We start from the raw sequence: 23,500 nt of genomic DNA, 5'->3' as shown, positions 1-23,500 counted from the left end.
CAGTGTCTGGGGCGGTGTTATTGTGACAGCTCATTATATATATATATATATATATATATATATATATATATATATATATATATATATATATATATGATATATATATTATCCCTGGGGATAGGGGATTAAGAAAACTTCCCACGCATTCCCTGCGTGTCGTAGAAGGCGACTAAAAGGGGAGGGAGCGGGGGCTGGAAATCCTCCCCTCTCGTTTTGGTTTTTTTTTTTTTTTAATTTTCCAAAAGAAGGAACAGAGGGGGCCAGGAGAGGATATTCCAAAAAAGGCCCAGTCCTATGTTCCTAACGCTACCTCGCTAATGCGGGAAATGGCGAATAGTTTAAAAGAAAAGAAAAGTATATATATATATATGTATATATATATTATACTATTCTATTTCGATAGAATATATATATATATATATATATATATATATATATATATATATATATATATATATGGTTCTCAGTGAATGTAGGTTTGCGGCAGGGGTGTGTGATGTCTCCATGGTTGTTTAATTTGTTTATGGATGGGGTTGTTAGGGAGGTGAATGCAAGAGTCCTGGAAAGAGGGGCAAGTATGAAGTCTGTTGGGGATGAGAGAGCCTGGGAAGTGAGTCAGTTGTTGTTCGCTGATGATACAGCGCTGGTGGCTGATTCATGTGAGAAACTGCAGAAGCTGGTGACTGAGTTTGGTAAAGTGTGTGGAAGAAGAAAGTTAAGAGTAAATGTGAATAAGAGCAAGGTTATTAGGTACAGTAGGGTTGAGGGTCAAGTCAATTGGGAGGTAAGTTTGAATGGAGAAAAACTGGAGGAAGTGAAGTGTTTTAGATATCTGGGAGTGGATCTGTCAGCGGATGGAACCATGGAAGCGGAAGTGGATCATAGGGTGGGGGAGGGGGCGAAAATTTTGGGAGCCTTGAAAAATGTGTGGAAGTCGAGAACATTATCTCGGAAAGCAAAAATGGGTATGTTTGAAGGAATAGTGGTTCCAACAATGTTGTATGGTTGCGAGGCGTGGGCTATGGATAGAGTTGTGCGCAGGAGGATGGATGTGCTGGAAATGAGATGTTTGAGGACAATGTGTGGTGTGAGGTGGTTTGATCGAGTAAGTAACGTAAGGGTAAGAGAGATGTGTGGAAATAAAAAGAGCGTGGTTGAGAGAGCAGAAGAGGGTGTTTTGAAATGGTTTGGGCACATGGAGAGAATGAGTGAGGAAAGATTGACCAAGAGGATATATGTGTCGGAGGTGGAGGGAACGAGGAGAAGAGGGAGACCAAATTGGAGGTGGAAAGATGGAGTGAAAAAGATTTTGTGTGATCGGGGCCTGAACATGCAGGAGGGTGTAAGGAGGGCAAGGAATAGAGTGAATTGGAGCGATGTGGTATACAGGGGTTGACGTGCTGTCAGTGGAGTGAATCAAGGCATGTGAGGCGTCTGGGGTGGACCATGGAAAGCTGTGTAGGTATGTATACACGTGTGTGGACATGTGTATGTACATGTGTATGGGGGGGGGGGGGTTGGGCCATTTCTTTCGTCTGTTTCCTTGCGCTACCTCGCAGACGCGGGAGACAGCGACAAAGTATAAAAAAAAAAAAAAAAAAAAAAAAAAAATATATATATATATATATATTGGAAAGGATCACAATTTTGCGCGTGATCAAGATATTCCTATGAGTCCACGGGGAAAATGAAACACGAAAAGTTCCCAAGTGCACTTTCGTGTAATAATCACATCATCAGGGGAGACACAAGAGAAGAATATAACAGTCAGTTGATATACATCGAAGAGACGAAGCTAGGACGCCATTTGGTAAACATACAACATACAACGAGCGTTCATAAACTTATCATTTTACAAATCTTATTAACAAAGTTATCTAATTTGTACAGACCATCACTAATATTAAGATTATAATTCTTTGTGTATTTAATGATAGAAGATCCAATGATATTTTTCTTGGTAATAGAGTTAGAGTTAACAACTGAGATGGCGTTACTCCAGTCAATACAATGATCATAGATTTTAACATGATTAAACAAGGCATTTGATTCCTGTCCCGTTCTTATACTATATTTATGTTGCTTAAGTCTAACAGAAAGATCCTTACCAGTCTTACCAACATAAAACTTATCACAGTTTCCACAAGGAACTTTATAGATGCAACCAAGAGAATTTTCTGGTGAATTCCTGATTAAGATATTCTTTATAGTATTGTTGCTAAAGGCAACATTTACATTAAAGGATTTAAGCAACATGGGAAGCAAAGTGAAATTATTATTAAAAGGGAGAACTAAAAGATTCTTGGTGTTAATGGGAGGTGTGGGCTCAACTCTATAAAATGATTTCTTTGCTAACTTAAGGGATTTATCAATGAAAGATCTAGGGTACTTTAACTCAGATGCAATAGAATATATCTTCTCAAACTCATCATCAATAAACTCTGGACTGCAAATACGTAATGCCCTTAGGAACATAGATTGAAATGATGATGATTTAACTCTGTCATGTTGAGACTAGTAATAATGGATATATGAGCATACATTGGTGGGTTTTCTGTATATGCTAAACTTAAACTTGTTTCCTTGTCTATGGATCATGCAATCTAAAAATGGTAACATACCATTATTTTCATTTTCTACAGTAAATTTGATGGAAGGTACTAAATTAAGTAAGGGGAGAAATATTTGTAAATTTTCATCTGTTGGCCAAACACAAAGAACATCATCTAAATACCTAAACCAAATTGCATTAGAAGGTAAGATATCCTTTAGTAATTTTGTTTCAAAAAATTCCATATAAAGATTACTAAGTACAGGTGAAAGAGGGTTACCCATTGCCATACCAAATTTTTGAGCATAATAATCTCCATTAAATTGAAATACACAGTCTTTTATACACAATTTTATCAGTTCAATAAAATTAGACTTTGAAACAGGTAATTGAATATCATCCAAGACATCAAATAAATATTCTAAAAGGTCATCAACTGGAACTTTAGTGAAAAGTGAGGAAATATCAAAGCTAACTAGTTTGAAATCAAAGTTAATGTTGATATTGTTTAGCTTGTTGACTAAATCTACATTGTTCATGATATTAGAATTTGATACCTTACCCTCTTTCACCTGTACTTAGTGATCTTTATATGGAATTTTTTGAAACAAAATTACTAAAGGATATCTTACCTTCTAATGCAATTTGGTTTAGGTATGTAGATGATGTTCTTTGTGTTTGGCCAACAGATGAAAATTTACAAATATTTCTCCCCTTACTTAACAATTTTAGTACCTTCCATCAAATTTACTGTAGAAAATGAAAATAATGGTATGTTACCATTTTTAGTTTGCGTGATCCATAGACAAGGAAACAAGTTTAAGTTTAGCATATACAGAAAACCCACCAATGTATGCTCATATATCCATTATTACTCATCTCAACATGACAGAGTTAAATCATCATCATTTCAATCTATGTTCCTAAGGGCATTACGTATATTGATGATGAGTTTGAGAAGATATATTCTATTGCATCTGAGTTAAAGTACCCTAGATCTTTCATTGATAAATCCCTTAAGTTAGCAAAGAAAGCATTTTATAGAGTTGAGCCCACACCTCCCATTAACACCAAGAATCTTTTAGTTCTCCCTTTTAATAATAATTTCACTTTGCTTCCCATGTTGCTTAAATCCTTTAATGTAAATGTTGCCTTTAGCAACAATAATAATATAAAGAATATCTTAATCAGGAATTCACCAGAAAATTCTCTTGGTTGCATCTATAAAGTTCCTTGTGGAAACTGTGATAAGTTTTATGTTGGTAAGACTGGTAAGGATCTTTCTGTTAGACTTAAGCAACATAAATATAGTATAAGAACGGGACAGGAATCAAATGCCTTGTTTAATCATGTTAAAAACTATGATCATTGTATTGACTGGAGTAACGCCATCTCAGTTGTTAACTCTAACTCTATTACCAAGAGAAATATCATTGAATCTTCTATCATTAAATACACAAAGAATTATAATCTTAATATTAGTGATGGTCTGTACAAATTAGATAACTTTATTGTTAAGATTTGTAAAATGGTAAGTTTATGAACACTCGTTGTATGTTTTGGACAATCACATGTTTACCAAATGGCGTCCTAGCTTCGTCTCTTCGATGTATATCAACTGACTGTTATATTCCTCTCTTGTGTCTCCCCTGATGATGTGATTATTACACGAAAGTGCACTTGGGAACTTTTCGTGTTTCATTTTCCCCGTGGACTCATAGGAATATATATATATATATATATATATATATATATATATATATATATATATATATATATATATATATATATATATATATATATATATATATTTATATTTTTTTCAAACTTCGCCATTTCCCGCGTTAGCAAGGTAGCGTTAAGAACAGAGGACTGGGCCTCTGAGGGAATATCCTCACCTGGCCTCGTTCTCTGTTCCTTCTTTTGGAAAATTAAAAAAGAAACGAGAGGGGAGGATTTCCAAACCCTCCGCTCCCTCCCCTTTTAGTCGCCTACGACACGCAGGGAATACGTAGGTAGGTAGCGCCAGGAAACAGACGAAGAATGGCCCCGTCCATTCATATATATATATATTATTGCAAACTGCATTTTTTTCTCATCTTTCGTGACTGTATTGTAAGTGCGTTTTATTTCTGTAATGTAAGTGCTTTGAAAGTATATATATTTTGTTTTTTAAGGTTTCTGTTTCTTGTGAGTCTTGCTATGTTTATAGAGAATGTAGTTTATACGTACCATGTGTTCGCTTTGTTTTTGTTTATGCGTTACTACAAAGTGCCCAAGTGTTTAGTGTAAATGTTAACATAGTGTTCTGGGGATATACAACGTTCTTAAAGCTGCAGATATGTTCTTCAGCTGTGTAATATTGTGAATTTTTGAATAAATGTTTGGTGATCATGACTGATGCATAAAGTATAAACTTGTTCGTAAGCATTGCGGTCCGATCCTTCGGTAAAATGGCACGACCCTTGAGCATGATGGTGCGACCTCACCTTTGACCTGATCCTTCAGGTAGCGTTCAAGGGATCGGGGCCTCGCGCTCAAGGGATCGAATCATGCTCAAAGGACGGGTGTAAAATGTAAGGGTATATTAAGAGTAAGAAGTTGCTGCTGTAAGACAGTTACGGTCCTATGGTAGTTCAATACAATTGATTGTATAAAATGTATAACGTTACTCTATTACAGGCGCGGTGTTGCGGTTCAGCCTTCTGTCGTTGGTGTATCTGATGTTGGTGCTGGCCAATCCCCTTTTGCCCGGCCCAACCTTCCACACTATGCGAGGTTTGTGCTCTCTTGTTTCTTCTCGCCTTATCTCCATTGGATAGTCTGTATCCCCTGTTTGTCCTTGTACAGTGTTTCCCCGTACTGTGTGCTTTGTCCTCAATCTCAGCATCTTTCTGCTTGTCATAGATCTTTCAGAATCACACTAGAACACCAGGCGATGGTGGAAACCTCATTGCTGACTATACTTGAATCTTCACTCTTGGTGTTTTCTGGAGAGCTCTTAGTCCTATTTAGCCTTGTTTCTCTTTCTTCGGGACATTTACATCCCAGGCTCCTTGTACCCACACTTAACGCTGCTCATGGCACCTACACTTGCCTCACCCTCACTAGTTGTATCCCCAACTCCTAGTACCAGCACTCTGTAAAAACATCACTGGTTGTACCAACACTCGCCATAACCCCAATCCTTTTACGTACACGTGCCTTAACCCTACTCTTGCCCACACTTATAACCTCACATATGCCATGACCCCCACTCATTGTACCCACTCTTGCTATATCCCCACTCATTGTACCCTACAGTTGCCATAATCCTACTCGTTGTACCTACACTCCCTTAAGCCCACTCATTTTAGTGTGTGTCTGTTCACAACAATTCCAGTTAGTGTACCCCCCACATGCCATAACCCCACTTGATGCACCCACACTCGGCACATCCCTACTCATTTTACCCACTCGCCACAACTCCCACTCACAGCAGGAGGCTCCCTCCACCGACCACTCCCTCCTGATGGTCTCTGATGAGGTCCCCCACCTACCACTCCCTCCTGGTGGTCTCTGATGAGGTTATCTGCTTGAGGACAGTATTAGTATCCCACATTACTAATGTATATAAACGAAACAGGATAGTAAAGCAGGAGGCTCCTCCCATCCCCATCATTTCTTCCAGTTGGTCTATGATGAGGTTATCTGCTTAAGGACAGTAGCAGTGTGCTACTTTCCTTATCTGTATAGATGGACATTGAAGCAGAAGACTCCTGCACCTGTAGATTTTGTGTTCTTACAAGTATTGTGCATTTGTAAGTAGTGCTTTCACAATGTGTGATGTACATACCATTTATCATATACTATGATTAATCTTTAGATAACATAAATTTAGTGTATATGTAATCAAGGTAATCAGTTGTGTACAAAAAGGAAATCTTTCACCTTTTGAGCATGACAGTATGATCCTTGAGTCAGAGAGTGCAGACTTTGAGCACTAGAGTATGTTCCTAGGATATGATGACCTGGACTTCATACCCAAGAGTCATATCCTTTTGCTTGAGTCACGCTTTCATGCTCAAGGGTCACACCATGGTTCTGAAGGGGTTGATACTCCTGTAATGAAATATTTTGTTATCTCATATATGTTTAATTTGGGTATACTTAGTGTTTGTGTGTGTGTGCATGCAGGACATACGGGCCGGTACTTGAAAGCAGTCTTGGGGCTGAGTCTGGTCAACTTCCTTCTTCAGTTCACCTTCCAGATCGTCCTCCTGTCACTACCACCGTACGCCTACTTTCTCAAGGAATGTAAGAAATGTCACAACTTCTTTGTACTTGGTACTTCCTTCTCCTCCGTTCTGTGCCTCCTGCCTCAAGGACTGTAAGTATGTTCTACTGTTGCTTCTGTGTACTTATCTGATGCTTCTCTCTTCTGTCTTGCCCATTTCCATAGAAAATATAGATAATTTCACTAGAAGTGTGTGTATTGCCACAGTTTTTTTTCCTCTTGCCCTATGCTTATTTCCTCCAGCAATCCGAGTAGTTCCTTTTTCATATTTTCCCTTCAGTGTCTTGTACTTCCTATCTCCCTTACTCCAGCTCTAAGATGGAGGAGGATATATTTAAGGGATATCTACCTGGTAAGTAATCTGGTAAGTGCATAGGAAGCAAGAATTAGGGACTTGTTCTGGTTATTAGGCAAAGCTGTCTTACATGGAGTACATGGGAAGTATTCTTTCTCCCCTATCCCCAGGGATAAAGGTAAGTGGTATACTACCTGCATATTATAGTGGTGGTTATGGTGGTATTTGTATTGGTGATTTAATGGTGCCCCATGCAAATGATAGTGGCAGGGCTTTTGTCATAAATGTTGGTAGCATTGGTCTTAAGTTGACTTTTAAGGTTTGGGTCAAAGGCCAGGCCATCATGCCTAAGGATTGTTACGTTGAGCTCAAGGATTGTACCATGGTGCTTTAGGGTTGCCCTCTGCCTGTTAAAGGAAATTGATGGGAGATGTTGTATCAGGTCTGGAGTAAAAGTACTGTGATGGCCTTTGGTCTGTCTCTCCTCCACTGTTCAGTAGTCTACTTGTGTTTACATATTCCACTGTGTCTCCACTTTGGTACACTTTTGATTGGTCTTCAAGTACACTCGCTTGATCACTTTGAGGTACTCTTTATGTACACACTATGTTATCACCTTATTCTACACTTATAAATACACTTTTTGTGTACACTTTGTAATACTTAATTGGATAGTGTGCACTTTATCAAGTACACTATTTGCTCACTTCAGTAAGTGCACTATCACTTTTTGTGCACTTTATGAAGTAAACTTTATTCCTACTACTTGGTGATATCTTTAAGTAGATGGTGTGTATTGATAAATTGCTCGTGGAGAATAAAGTGCCTGGGTTTTATGTGTTTATTTCCATGTAACCCGAGTCAGGGGCTTGACCCTTCCTGTTGCAGGTGAGTTCCTGGAGAAGCTGCTACGACACTTGGGGTTCGTACGGCTGGATGGCATCAGCGAAGTGGATGGGACCCGATGGCTTTTGCCGGAGTGTATACTGGTGGTGTTCTCCCCTGGGGTATATGTGGCATGTCTCAAGCTGACTGTTCAAACTACCACAGATCTCCACCTGCCTGCCCATGGCACTATCTCCTCTGCTGAGAAGAATATTGGTCTTAGGATCCTCAATGCTGTAGGTGAGTGGGTATCAGGGTCCTTAATAGAGAAGGTAAGTAGGTCTCATGTTTGTCAGTACCTTAGATTAGTGGGTCAGATGGGTCTCAGGGTTGTAAGTACTGTAGGTGAATGGGTCAGGTGGGTCTTGGGGTCTTAAGTGAGTTGGTCAATTGAAGTGAGGTGCAGCTCCTGAGGGAAGTGTCTGTACATAGGAGAGGAATTTTCTGTTGTCACCGTGACCATCCAACTTGCTGTTATTCTTCCCATTCATTCCCCATTCCATTCCTCTCCTCTGTTCTTTCTTTTCCTTCTTCTGCCCCGCCCTTGAGCCTCTTCTCGTGCAGTTGTCTGTGCCCCACCCTATCAGGATGGTCAGTAAAGAGACAGATGGTGAGGGTTGGTGCTGGTATCCGAGTCTGACCCTCATTACTTGGGTCAACCTCGTCAGTGGTTCCAGCACCACTGCCGCACCCACCCATCCAATGCTGTCCTTTCTCCCTGCACCATTATGTTATGGTCTTTCATCGCCTTCTCATCACTCGCTTTCCCATTTCTCTTACATAATGTCATCAGTCTGTGCTACCACCAATGCTCCATCATTATTCATACTACCAAAATGCATTTTTTTTTCGTGTTACCTGCCCTATTGCTTTCCCAACTGTCCTCTTTTTATAGTTTGGCATCTACTTTTCCCATTTCCTCAGCTGTTTACCCATTCATCTTTAAATTTAGCTCACAGTTAAGCATACTTAAGTGAACCCCTACAATGGAATGAGAAAAATTTATATCGACTGATAACAGCTGCCATTTTCATCTTGTTGATCTGTGTATCATATCTTTACCTTGTTAGTTGGGTCTTCAAGAAGGAGAGGTCATCATGGGGATCATCAGGAGAAAAGGATAGGTTGTTAGTAGATCGTTAGAAGGAAGTAGTTGGTATTGATCAGGACAGGTCATTAGAGAGAAGGTTTTTAGTTGGGTTCATGAAGATAACAGGTTGTCAAAAGGGAGGTTGTTATTGTAGATCATGAAGAGGACAGGAAAGATCATTATTAGGATCATGAGGACTAGAGGGGTGTCACTGGGGGCCATCAGAAGGGAGGTTATTAGTGTTATCAGAGGGAATGTTGATAGTGGGATCATCTTCAAAATGAATGACAAGTGCGGTCATTATCAGGATTTTGTTAATGGGACGGGTCATGATCAAAGGGATCATCTGAGGGAGGTTATTAGCTATGTCATCAGAGGTCTTTGGATTTAATAGTAGGTTTTGGATAGTTAACTTGTTTGAATTTGAACTAGTGTTTGATACCCACCCTATTGCATGATATGAGGGATACCATTATTTGCCACTTTGCATGGTTGCTTCCTGACGTTTCTGTTCTATTTTCCGTTATGTCTGGATATCGGCATTTCTCTTTTTTGGTCTGGTATAGTCTCCACTTGTGTATATGTTTTGCATGTGTGTGTTTTATCAGTTCTTTACAGTTCTCTTTGTTGTAGATTATTCTTCTACATGTTACAATTAGATCTTTGTGAGTGAGTATCTTTGCTTTAATGGTTTCTTTGCATTTTTTTTTTTTTTGCTTTGTCGCTCTCTCCTGCGTTTGCGAGGTAGCGCAAGGAAACAGACGAAAGAAATGGCCCAACCCACCCCCATACACATGTATATATATACGTCCACACACGCAAATATACATACCTACACAGCTTTCCATGGTTTACCCTAGACGCTTCACATGCCCTGATTCAATCCACTGACAGCACGTCAACCCCGGTATACCACATCGCTCCAATTCACTCTGTTCCTTGCCCTCCTTTCACCCTCCTGCATGTTTAGGCCCCGATCACACAAAATCTTTTTCACTCCATCTTTCCACCTTCAATTTGGTCTCCCTCTTCTCCTCGTTCCCTCCACCTCCGACACATATATCCTCTTGGTCAATCTTTCCTCACTCATTCTCTCCATGTGCCCAAACCATTTCAAAACACCCTCTTCTGCTCTCTCAACCACGCTCTTTTTATTTCCACACATCTGTCTTACCCTTACATTACTTACTCGATCAAACCACCTCACACCACACATTGTCCTCAAACGTCTCATTTCCAGCACATCCATCCTCCTGCGCACCACTCTATCCATAGCCCACGCCTCACAACCATACAACATTGTTGGAACTACTATTCCTTCAAACATACCCATTTTTGCTTTCCGAGATAATGTTCTTGACTTCCACACATTCTTCAAGGCTCCCAGAATTTTTGCCCCCTCCCCCACCCTATGATCCACTTCCGCTTCCATTGTTCCATCCGCAGCCAGATCCACTCCCAGATATCTAAAACACTTCACTTCCTCCAGTTTTTCTCCATTCAAACTCGCCTCCCAATTGACTTCATTATATTTGCTTTATGCATACATCAGCCAGATGTGGTTTATCTTTTCTTCTTTTTTTCCTAACCTCTTATTTGCATCTTCTCCCTTGCATGGTTTAATTCCTAGTTGTTTATAAGAGGGATTCCTGTATTGGTATTGCCTGTCAATATCCTTGTTAGGAGAGAGAATAGATTTAACCCCCCCCCCCCCCCCCCCCCCCAAATGATTGTGTGACCCATGATAAAGTAATTGAACACGATAGTATGATCCTTAGGTACAGTGGCCTGGCATTTGACTTGACCCTTATGATTCAAGTTGAATGTCAGGCCATCATGCACAAGAATTATATTAATTATACTTGATAGTCGTACTGTCATGCTGAGGGATAGTACTGGTGTGCTAAAGGATAGTGTGGTTATGCTCAGTAAGTTTACCCCTGGGCTTAAAGATTGCAGTCATGCTCATGGATTGTACCATTGTCCTCAAGGCTTAAAGTAAAAGGGCCACATAGCTTGGGTATTTTTATCTTCTTTGGAGTTCAGTACTTTTCTTATTGAACAGAAAATGTTCACACGCTTGAATGACATTTTACATCTTGTCATCCTTTCTAGTGACATCATTAGAGAAAACCACTCTGGGCATCTCTTCTTTAAGCAGCTCAGTATGGGCCCCTTATCCCATCTGTGTAATTCGACTGTCCATATATAGGAACTGACCCAACCTATGTCTGTATACTGAATACACAAGTTCCATGGTCTCTTCCTTGTTATTTGACATATTTCCTGTCTTTACACTGGTACTGACACTTTGTAGTGTATGAATCTATATATAGAATATATGAGGCCCTTAATCCTTTTCAGTAACTTATATTCATCTATATATGTAATTCTGTACATTCAAGTATACCTAGTGCCTGTAATGTTTTACCCATACAGTATCATGTGGCCTAGTAGATACTTTAATGAAACTAACTTTAGGGAACTTTAGTGTTTAAGATATTTTGACAGGCTGTCCCTGTTCTTCCTTTTGCAGAGGAATACTGAAATATAGGCTGTCCCTGTTCTTCCTTTTGTAGAGGAATACTGAAATTTCAGGATATGAAAGGTGAATGAATAACATGTGTTTGTTGTCTTCAGGCACTTATATGGCTATGGCAATGATTGGAGGCGCAGCTGTCATGGTGCCCTCGGTCACTTCTGCCGTGTACTTTGTCATTTTCATGGCTAGTGCCACGTACTGGAGCCTCAACAACTCACTAGGACGGCGTTTTGGGTATGACATTTATCACATTTATGGTCCTCATCACACTAGTATTTATTCATTATTGGGAAAGAGCTCAGTTTTTTTGGTGTCCCATATTTTCAACTTTCTTTACCCGTAATGAGGTTTTGCCATTAGGCAAGGCTAGCATATATCAGTCACTGCTGTTAAATTGAGGTAAGAATAATGATTAAGGTGAGATGCTTATGTGATGTAAGGTGGTTTTGTGAAGTAATGAAAGCTTAAGAGAGACAGGTGTGGTGATAAAAAGTGTTTGGTTTAGAGAACTGAAAGGACGCCCTGAAATGGTTTTGAGGTACGGAGAGAATGAGTGAGGACAGGTTAGCAAGGCGCACATATGTTTCAGAAGTGGATGGAATAAGGAGAACAGGGAGATCAAATTGGAAATGGAGGGATAGTGAAAAAAAGAATTTTGAGTGATCAGGGCCTGAATATGCAGAAGAGGGAAAGGCATGCAGGGGATAGGGTGGATTGGAACAATATAGTATTCTGGGTCGACTTGCTGTCAATGGACTGAGCCAGGGCATGTGAAGCATCAGAGGTAAGCATGTAAAGGTCTGTGGGGCTTGGTTGTAGATAGGGAGCTGTGGTTTTGGCACGTTACACATAACAGCTTGAAAATGAATTTGAATGGATGTAGCCTGTGTTTGTCTATTCTTGGTTCTATCACGCTAGCTTGGAAAAAGACAATCGAGTGATTTTTTTTTTTTTGGAGATAGCCCACAGTCCACTTTTTTTGTGTGTTGTATAAAATGGAGATAGCCTATGTAAGGTGTGACCTCATGATTAGATTTGAGAATGAAAACTTGAACTCTTGATTGCACTGGAGCTCTGAAGTACACAAGCATCTTTGTCATTAAGCAAGAGGACATGAACTATTGAATACTGAGACTCATGTTTGTTACTTGGGCTCTTGATTACAAACACTTGCTCATACTTGGGTAAGAGGAATGTAACCCCAGAGGAGAGACGCTAGACTCTGAAGATGGCTTAAAAACTATACATTGTATATGCATTAGAGATGAATTACAATTCATGGTGCTCAGTGATTGGGAATGTTTAGTATGAGAATTTGGTGTGTGTGCTTGAAACTCCAGTATCAGAGGCCTGTAGATGTTATGACTTAAAGCCTTGCATGAAGAATTTACCTTTTATGACAACTTTAAACCTTAAGTTAAAAGGCTTAACCTCTTGACTACTGGTGTAAGGTTGCTGGTAGATGGTCGTGGTGCTAGTGAGAGTTGATAGGGAATGGGTATAGTAAGGCATTGGTGTGTGGCTGCGATGGTGATGTTAGTGTGTGTGCTTTATGGTTATTGTTGTCAAGTGTTGGTGTGCATGCATTATTTGTGGTTGGTGTGCGTTATGGTGTTAGTGGTGAGATGTTGGTGTATGGTTATGGTGGTAGAAATTGTGTTGTGGTCGGTATGGTTATGGGAAGTTAAGGGTCAAGTCGGAGAGAGTATTAACAATGATGAACAGTGAATAGGATAGTGATGATATTGTTGTGTCTGGCAGGTACGTGTGTCGAGGGGTGATGGTCTTCGCTGGGGTGCACGTTGTTATGTTGTACGTGTACCAGGCCCAGTGGTTCCAGTACTACTTTCCCCCTGACTCCCTTTGTGCCAGGTATATCTGCAGCTTCACTTTTCAACATGTCTTGTCTTCAAGTGGATCGGATCCTTGTTTCAAGTTATTAACGAATACTGTAACATGCAACATAGCTTAATGAAGATATTGTGTATGCTTGTGTATGAAAATGTGTGGTTCTCATCAGCCAGACAAATATATATAGTTTTAACAACCTTACGTTGTAGTATAAGCCCTTGAGCATGACGGTATGATCCTTGAACTGACTAGGATTAGGTGAAAGATCGTGCCTTTATTTACAAGGGCTTTATTGTTGTGCTCAAGTGGTTAATGAATCATTTGCTAGAATAACTTTCCCCATCTTCCTGGCCTTTGGCAGGGTTTTTGGCTTCACAGCAGTGGTAGAAACAAACTGTCAGGAGCCTCGGTCGGCACCTCTTGCCACTGGCGAGTGGTCCAGGTTTGTCAACCCCATCATCCTCCTCGCTCTGTACTATGTCCTCGCATTCGAATCTCAGTTCCTCCTCTCCAACAAGGTAATCAAAATTCACTCTTTAGTTATTTTTCGGTTTTAATTCTATCCTTTTTACTGTAAGGATAAGGTGTTTTGAGTGGTTTGTTGAGTGAGGTGTTAAGTGTGGTTGCAGGGGTCGACTGACACCCTCTGTGTTGTCCTGCAAATGGCATTTGTTCAAGGGTTTGTAATACTCTTGTTTACCAGCAGAACCAGCTAGGGAAGGATGATCACTGATGTTAGTCCACCACTAGTGACTGGCATTTAACAGTGGGACATATATCACCCCACACTGCAACACCATCATGTCTCCTGACAACACACTATCCTTATCCCAGAGTTCCCCTCCCTGACCCCCATGCCTCCCTTGCTCTTCCCTTCTGCAGGCGGCGCTACTGTCCCCGATGGGGTCCAGTGTACGGTATCTTATCCGGCGTAGCACCGTCAGGAGTCGCTCCATGAAGTCTGGCAGGTCCTCGGCGTCAGAGATTCGGTCTCGACGTACCTCCCTCAGCCACCACCCTCGCCGCCGCATCCCTCATGACACACAAGTAATCAGATGCACCTTACACCTCTCTTGGCCATCCTTAGCCATTACTTCTCAGGACAGCACTGCCCATGATCACTGTAAAGTAGACATCTTAAATGGGCCACATTCAGAGCACTGTCTTTGTACACTAGAAATATCAGCCAACAGTGCTTATTGCCCCTTGTCTTTGTGCACCATGTCTTTTGTTGCCTCTGGCTGTAGTAACTACAACCCTACAAACCTCATTCCCTCATATGTTGTCTCTCCTAGTCTACATGTTTTGTGATTCTCGGGTGTTTTACCAAATACAGCCTGCTCCAGTGCTGTATTGTGGGGCATCAAATGTTTTCCTGCCTCTTAGGAATCCTATCATCACCTAGCTACTTTGGTTTATATTTTGCACCGTTCATTAGAACCAGTGCATCTCTAGCACTTGTTTGGGGGCCGATAGTGGTTACACTCTTATGATAATCATGCCAGTGTCTCACACTCGTCCTCTTTATACTTTAATAGTAACTTGGGATTTTGCCTCATCATAAGATGACAGACTGATGTCCTTTAGCGCTTTGTTGGATTATCAGCTTAAACAGTTATTTTAATTGTTCACCATTGACCTGTTATGAGTAGCTGTTCAGGTCTTCAGGAAAACAAATTATAAACCCACCCCACTTTGTGTAAGTTGTTTTCAAGTGTAAGTATTTCTCCATATCCCTTCAGCATTGGCACAAAATTTTTGCAGATGCCCAGTGCTCTAAGGGCTTGGAGATCATAGCTGAAGCAGCCTGATGGAGCTCCCTCATGGGTGTCATGATTATTCTAATGGGGCTACCCTCCACCTTGGTGTTTTGGGAGGTCTGACAGCTTGTTCTCCCTTTGAAGTTATGGGCAGCCTAATGAAGCTCCCCTCAGCCGTAGCATCGTGGCCAACCTGATGGCCTCTTCACCTTTAGTGTCATGGCAGGCTTTTGGAATGTGCACACTCCTTCATTTCTCCATTTTCATGTCTTCATGGATCACCTTTTTCTTGTAACATGCCACATCTCCATGTGTTTATGATGACCCATCCTCTCACCAGGTGCCACATTGCACACACTACCTGTGTGGCGTGTTCATCTTCCACTGTACAATACCTCACTGGTTTATCTGGCCCTCACTCATGTTTCCCACAAAGGTTAAATGTTTCAGAAATCCCCATGTATTGCCACGTTTTGAACATGTTAAGCACATATTTACTACCTTATCATGCTCTGACTCGTCAGAAACCCTTGCAGTTCTATATTGAACGTAATGATATGCTGTCACTCTTTAATAACATGCTATCACACCTAACAACTTAATGTTACACTTTGACATGCAGTCATTCCTCATGTGATGCTTTTTATTATGCTGTCATATATGATGTTACACTTGCTCTCGCAGTTGATATGTGGACATACTGACATTTTCATTCTCAGCAGTCACACTAATGAACTACTAGTGACATGCTGTCACTCTTTATAACATGTTATCACACTTTCTAAGTGTCACAGTGACTTGCTATTATGCCTTCAGTCACACTTGGTGAATGTCTCGCTCACTTTTACAATGTCTCTGTTGATGCCATGCTGTCACTTCATCATGCTATCATTTTGACATACTGTCAATTAATAGCATGCTGTCAGTGACTTTGTATCATACTTATTGACATGGTGTCTAACATGTCATGCTTGAATGAATGCTCTTACACTTAATGTCCTTCTTTTCATACTATTGTATTGACACACTACCAAACTTAATGATGTGCTAACATATCATGCTTTCACAATGAATGACACTTGCACTGAATGTCTTATCACAGTTACTCTCTCACACTTTGTTGCACTGTCCTGCTATCACATGATTACATAGTTACCTGTAGCATGTGTAAAGTAATAAGGATGGGACAAAGCAACAGATGGCCTCGTTATGATAAGTGCCTAGCAGGAAGTAAGTCCCATGATTCTGTGTGCCAGAGAGACCTGGGAGTAGTCATCATCCTTATCCTGTAACCAGAGTCCCATATCTGGAGAATAGCTAAGGGAACAAAATATATAAATAAAATATTAAGAAGCTATTGGTATTCTACACAAGACCACAACTAGAATATACTTCTCTGGTTTGGTCTTTGCACCTGAAGAAGCGTAAAGAACTCGTTGAGAAAGTACAGTGGATTACAACACAGATAGAACCAGAGTAAAGAGAGCTAAGCTGCAGGGAAAGTCTGGAAGATGAAAGAATGATGGATGACCTGATCACAACCTTGAAAGTTTAAAAATTTGATAAAGTGGACAGTTCTTTGAGAGAGGCAGGAATAGAAGAACCACAGGACATAACATGAAGTTAAGAAACATGTGAATCAGGATGTAAAGAAGTACAATTTAAGTAAGATTGTTGGATGATGGGAACAGATAGACTTGGTAAGATGGGTGGATGATGAACAGATAGACTGAGGACATGGTTAATGCAGACAGCATACATCAACTCGAGAGGTTTCAGGATATTAGAGGATTTTCAAATGTAAAACTCCCTCTCTATAGAGTGCAAATGGGTTAATAAAGTTTACACATTATCACACTATCTCTGTGTTGTCAACCCCAGTTACATGGAAAAAATCATCTTGCAACAACACTTAATGAGTCAGATTTATTGTGCTATTACACAGTGACATACTCGTACTTGATGAATGGCTGTCATGACATTGTTGCTTTTGATAATTTGACCACATTGACATACTTCCACTTTTAATGCCATTCCCACATTTATCACACTTTATGGCACTCTTGCCTTGTCACACTATTGCATTAAATGGCACACTTATCACTAATGAAATGTTGTCACTTGGCACCATCAGTGATACATTGTTACACCATGATAAGCCATCACACCTATTGATATGGGCACTTAACAGTAGGCTATCATATTTATTGACAGATAACACTTTATACATTATCACACTTAGTCGTTTTTGATGATGCAGTCTAGATGATTAACTGTCATGGTTGACAGACACTTTACTAATATGCTCACCTTTTTTTTTTTTTGTACCATCATGCTTAATAACATACTATCACACTTAATGAGGCATTTTCACTCGTCTTTGTTCACATACCACTGCTGTCCCCGCATACCATTGCTATCCCCACTGTAACACAATGTTCGTCAGCGCTTTAGAGATTTCTCGTAAAACAATTTTATGCACTTACTGTGCTTGACTTGTTTTGTTGCCTTCAGGAACTTTCTTGTCCATCCATATTGGTAGCTGTTTTGTCTGTACCATAAATGTAGCCTTTATGATGTGTATATGGTGTCAAAAGTTGTTACTTTTTGCAATTTTTTTTTTACAAAGTCGTTGTTTTACCCCTTTTATTGTTGCTTTGTTTTATAATTTCTTAATTGATCTCGTATACTGTACATCCCAGAGATCAACTCTCCTTAGATTTATTCTGCATCATCACCCACATTTGCTTATGTTTGATGATTGTTTCTGTGTTTAGTATTGCATGGTTATAGGTCTTTGTTGAGGGCAGATGTGGCCAGACAGCCGAGAGGATGTACTTGGCTGGTAGAGATTTCATGACCTGATTTTTAGGCCCACTATGATGAATATCACAATGGTGTTCGAAACTCTCAATTAGTATTTGTTCCAGGGGATTAAGGTAGATGGCTAAGGCACCAAGAAAGACTGTTAGTAGATGGAAACAGACTGCAGATGATAAAAGAAATAAAACATAAGTCTGAGACAGAGTAACTGTTATGTGCACAATCCAGGGATAGTGAAAAATTTGAGAATCCTTCATTCTTAAATTTGATACTTTATATTTGTTTTGGCCCTTTATGAGACCATACAAAAACGGCTGTATGCAGTATTATTTACTTGCAAAGAAATATGTATTTTGTTTTCATAAAGCTATGTTCCATTAGCATCTCTGATGTGTATGGCAAAGATGAACATGAGTAGCCTTTCAGTTGTAGATAGTCTGTCCAGAGTTTTTTTTGTAGGATAATTGCAGCATAAAGACCTGTGACTAGCAGGTAACGTAGTAAACAGTGTCTTTGCCTAGTGTCTCATCTTTTGTTGAAAGAATGTTAGGTTTTTATTAATTTTCTGTTTGCATTACTGTGTGTTGAATATTTGATATGATGATTGAATCATATATTCTTTAGATAACCTTGTTGTAGCTGGGAAATGGTTCTGACACTATCTTGTTTTCACCTTAGAAATTCTTGTGCATGTTATCACATTTTGCAGGGAATATGATTTGTAGTTGATTCAGTAGATGATCTTAGTGTATGAAGCTGAGGTAGTTAGGTGATTGGTGTCCCTCATGCTGGGCAGGAGGGTGTGTTGGGCAGCACAGGCAAGGGCTTGGGCCGGGATTCAGATACAGGCTGGGATACACCACTTGCTTCAGCCCGCAGCCGCAATGCCTCTGTCCGTGACTCTGCCTGGAGCAACACCTCTATGATGAGCAACAGCACCTCTGCCCGCAGCATCAGATCCTCAGGAGGTCCCAATGGCTCCCTACCCTCCAAACTAAGTCCCCGCCTTTTCCAGGTATTGTTCACAGTAAACCCTCCATAGTCAATCCATTTTCCCTCCAGTTACTTTACATGGTGACCACTGTTGCCCTATTTTTCTATTGCAGCTTTTGATAGTCAGTCCCTGGTCCTTCCTAGTTCAAATCCTGAAACAGTCTCCTCTGCTGTCAGGTTCTGTATGTGATAAAACTGAAAACACTGACCCCACCACCTCCATCCCTTTAAAAGATTTTTTTTTCCAGATCTGGATTCCGTAGTAGCCCCTGATTTCAGTTCCTCTTTAAGGGTATTGTAAATGAATATTCGGCTGTATCTCATGGTTTACCCAAAGATATTTGGGTAACCTTACACCAACCTTGCGTTCCTTCCATTTTAGGTAATTTGCAAGGCCTTTCTGCAAAAATTTTCATCTGCCTACTTTACAAACATCCTCTAGGTACTGTGGTCAGCCTTCCTCCAGACTACCTATACCTTCCTTTGATATATGAAGCTATCCTCCAAATTCAACCCTGCATTCACCAGGCACTGTAAGTAGTTTCCTCCAAAGTCATCTCATAGCTCCTTAATATTGTAAGTACTGTATATTCTCCCCAGAATGTCTCCTTATCTCCTGTTCATATTATAAGTATTCTTAATATAACATCAGTCTGTCTTGTCCAGATATTATGTTCATTTGTCTAGTTGTGACTACCTTCCATGCTAAAAATTCCCTTTGTCATTTTTGTTATACTGTGGGTGACTTACTGATTTTATGCGTTTGTTATTGTGGCTGTTCTGTAGTGAGTGACCAGTGAAATAAACTATTGTATTTGATGAATATTATGTGTTCAAGTGTACTGTTGATAAACCTGTGAACTTTGTTTTGAGGTGCAAATGTTGATGGATGTGTGAATTTTCTTTTTGAGATACTACCTAACTTGCTGTTTTCATCCACTTCTTATTGTGATATTGTTCTTGTGATCTCTGAAGTTTTATGTATGTTGATGTGTGGTAGTTCCGATTTGGTTTCCTTATTTTGAACACGGTGGATTGTTTCGTGTGATTACTTTGATTCTAATGTCAAAACGTGTTGATCTCTTTAGTTCTTCACCCTGTCTTTTTATGTTTTGAAGATTTCCACTACAAATGTGAAAATTTGAATGGGAACTTACCGTTTTGTCATGTTATTGTGGAATTTTTTTTTTTTTTTTTTTTTTTTTTTTTTTTTTTTTTTTTTTGAGAAAATATAAGTGTCCATATACCTAAGGTTCACAACTGCATTGTTTTATGACTAGAGCTTCTGCATGGTGGCTCTCCAAATTTCCTGAAATGTTTTGTGTATGAACCTGTTGTTTTCAAACTCTTCCCTTGCTATTGACATTTCCATATCATATGGCCTTGAACTTCTTGCCTATCATTCATCTTTTCATTCACAGATATCAACCTATAATCCCTCATGCTCTGACATAAACTCCGTTAGATGTCCTTACAATCTTACCGATTCCCTACCAGCCATCTGAGTGCAAGACATTTCCCAGTTTGGGTCCCCAAATATTCCTATTGCCATTAGACCCACATTATCCCAATGTTAGCCCTTGGGTCCCCAAACATCGTTCATAACCTCAAATCTTATCGGCTGCTCTAATATCCATAGACAACTTCTTATCCTACATAACATCAGATATCCCATCATCCTACATTTATTAACTTAAGATAACATACCATCAATTTTAGTCCCAAACACCCAACTATAAGCCCTAATATACATATACATAACTTTGTGCCATCTGGAAGTATTTAACTTCCTTTTGACCATTAACATTTCATTATCAGACTGTCCCTAAACATTTGGTCACTTATCCATAGGTACTCTGTTCCTTTCACCCCGTCATATTTTCTTAGCATATCCCTGTTACCTCCTCCCAAACATCCCCATCATCTCTGTTTCTCCAAGTAACATCCTCATTAGTCTGTTCTGTGTTTCACACTTGCTGTCCAAGCATTTTGTCATAATACTAAAACTTGTTGCAGGTGATGGAGAAGAGTGAAAATAGCAGCCAGCTTCCCAGCACAGTGGGGACACAGCAGGACAGTGGTGACGGAAATGGGGGAGTTGGGGATGTTGAGGGTGGTGGGGAGGAGGAGGGAGGTGAGGAAAACCCTCTCCAGAGGCTAATTGCTCCACTCATCAGTGTGTTCCAGTTGATCATCCGCTCTTCCTACATAGCCACCAACATTGTTATGATGGTCAGACTTGTTTCATCGTATTATATTACTTACAATGAAAACATCAGGTGTCTTGTTATTGTGTGGTAATTAATGATAAAAATTTTCATAATTGTTTTATCTCTCAGGGTAGAGAATATTGATCTAAATATTCACAGTACTATGCTGATACTGTAACTTTAGAAAACGAAGAATTTTACCTTTATTTTATATTAAGAATGGTGATGTAGTAAAGAAACCCCAAATCACCATATCCTGTGTAGATACACGAGGCATTTGAAAATGGTTGGTATGTTTTATTCTCCCACAGGCCTGGAGCATAACTTATCACAGCTGGCTAACTTTTGCACTACTTTTATGGGCTTGTGTCCTTTGGATGATCCCCAACCAACGTGCTGCTATGCTCCGCTGTTCTCCTTTTCTCGTAGTATATGCTGAGGTGTGTCATACTTGTATCACTTATCTATAAAGCATAATAATCTTTGAAGTAAAAGAACTTGTATATTGTTATATCACAAATGTACATTTACATATATACATTTCTTAGATTTATAATAGATGCTCTACGATAAATGGGAGATTCTCTGAAGATGACTGGTATGTTTTAAAAGTTCATATTAACTGATATTAGCTTGGATACTGAACCCTGCACGAGAAGAAATGGTTGTAGTAACTCTGAGCCTTGAAGGGTGGCCTTTGTTAGCCTTTAAAACCAGGCTCTGTATCACTGCTCTTGTCTTTGATCTTGAGGTACCTTCATTATAATGTAAGGCTGCTAAGTCATCTATTTTGAATGAGTGCAGTGAATTTAGTGTAATCTTTAAGGCTTTTGAAAAGCAGTCTTTGTTGGCCTCAAAATAACATTTGTCAAGATGACTTTCAAGACTAGTGTACTGTAGCAGAGAATCTTTCCCCGAATCTGGGGTACCTACACCCAAAATCTGGGACCTCTTGATATTATGGTTCGACCATGGAATAGTAACAAATGCGCTTGAAAATGACCTTCAAGGCCTACGTATAGCAACTTAAAATTTTGCCAAGGTTCTGAAGTACCTACATGCAAGTTAGAGGCCTTAAGGTACACTGCTTCACCTGTGAAAGATTAAAAGACAGACGTACCTTTCCCAGATTGATGTTATGCATGGTGACAGATGGGTAAAAGGCTGCAGGAAAAGCTGAAGGCAAGAGCCAGAATTGTATCCTAGTTTTCAACGTGGTGTTCGGAGAAAAATGAATAAATTCTTGGATCTTGCTTTATCTGCTCTCTTTACCTACTTGCATAGCATAAATTTTGAAGTACATAAACATCCAGGTATTATGGTTTGGCCATGAAAAAGTGCAAATAGATGTACAAATAATTAAAAAGGCCTTCAAGGTCATGTGGTAGCCCAAAACCTTGTCCAAATTCTGAGGTATCTGTACCCAAAATAATGTTTTTAGTTAAGGTTGATTTACCAAATTTTTATATTAATAGAGCTTTGGTAGTTATTTTGACAAAATTTTGTGATTTTTGCAGCTTCTGTTGGTTGTTCAGTACATTTACTGCATGGATTTGACTGAAGATGAACTGCCTAGCCAGGTGAAAACGGTGAATCTTGGTCAGATTGGCCTTGTGAAGTACACCTACTTGCCGTGCAAGCCCCTGTTGGTCAAGGTGAGAACAGCACCATGTGAAAGGTAGTATTTACCTGTGGACTTTGCTGATGTGAACATGTAGGAGTACATTTCTTTACTAGTTGGCAGTCTTGTACCTACCTGTGACCACTTTAAATCTCCTCCTGATCTGCTCCCTGTCTTGCATTATCATGGTTATTTTGTAAACTTTCACATTTGGAAATGTTTGCCTTCATATGATCTTGTGAACTGATTTTTTTGGTATTGACAAATATGCCCAACTATTATAAGACATGTTAATGATCAAGAAATTAGTTTTTTCATGAATGTTTGTGAAGAACAAAGAAATGGTCTCATTCTCTCACATCGTCTCTGTCATGAATATTGCACCAAAACCAGAGTACCCTATCCACAACCAGGTTTCATAGACCTTTCCGTGGTTTCTCCTAACCTCTTCACATACCCTGTTTCAGACCATTGACAGCATGTGTCCTGTAAAGCACATCACTTCAGTTTCCTATGTTCCTTGCATGCCTCACACACTTCAGCATGAACCAGTTATAATTAAGATCCCTAAGTTTTTTATTCATTTTTTTCTAATTTTTGTTT

The 23,500-nt window shown here is 39.7% G+C and overlaps 1 protein-coding gene across 7 annotated transcripts in view; it reads left to right on the top strand.

Moving 5' to 3' along the window:
- Positions 1-23,500, top strand: part of Piezo (piezo type mechanosensitive ion channel component) — a 168,952-nt gene that overhangs the window by 39,919 nt on the left and 105,533 nt on the right. For 6 of the 7 annotated variants that reach the window (XR_011715451.1, XM_071684922.1, XM_071684921.1 and 3 more), the window contains exons 3-11: positions 5,234-5,329; positions 6,728-6,847; positions 8,011-8,247; positions 11,738-11,873; positions 13,401-13,511; positions 13,852-14,008; positions 21,083-21,298; positions 21,588-21,716; positions 22,794-22,931. Coding sequence is in view for 6 of the 7 variants with exons in the window: in XM_071684922.1 (XP_071541023.1) it covers positions 5,234-5,329; positions 6,728-6,847; positions 8,011-8,247; positions 11,738-11,873; positions 13,401-13,511; positions 13,852-14,008; positions 21,083-21,298; positions 21,588-21,716; positions 22,794-22,931 (1,340 nt within the window). In the remaining variant the exon portion in view is untranslated. Of the gene's footprint in view, positions 1-5,233; positions 5,330-6,727; positions 6,848-8,010; positions 8,248-11,737; positions 11,874-13,400; positions 13,512-13,851; positions 14,009-18,810; positions 19,089-21,082; positions 21,299-21,587; positions 21,717-22,793; positions 22,932-23,500 lie in introns of those variants that run through there. The other variant, XM_071684924.1, reaches the window with a different exon arrangement.

The sequence above is a fragment of the Panulirus ornatus genome, chromosome 39 (genome assembly GCF_036320965.1).
Source record: "Panulirus ornatus isolate Po-2019 chromosome 39, ASM3632096v1, whole genome shotgun sequence".
Taxonomy (NCBI): Eukaryota; Metazoa; Arthropoda; class Malacostraca; order Decapoda; family Palinuridae; genus Panulirus; species Panulirus ornatus.
Note: the sequence above shows the minus strand (reverse complement) of the source record. Positions and strands in the feature narration are given on the sequence as shown.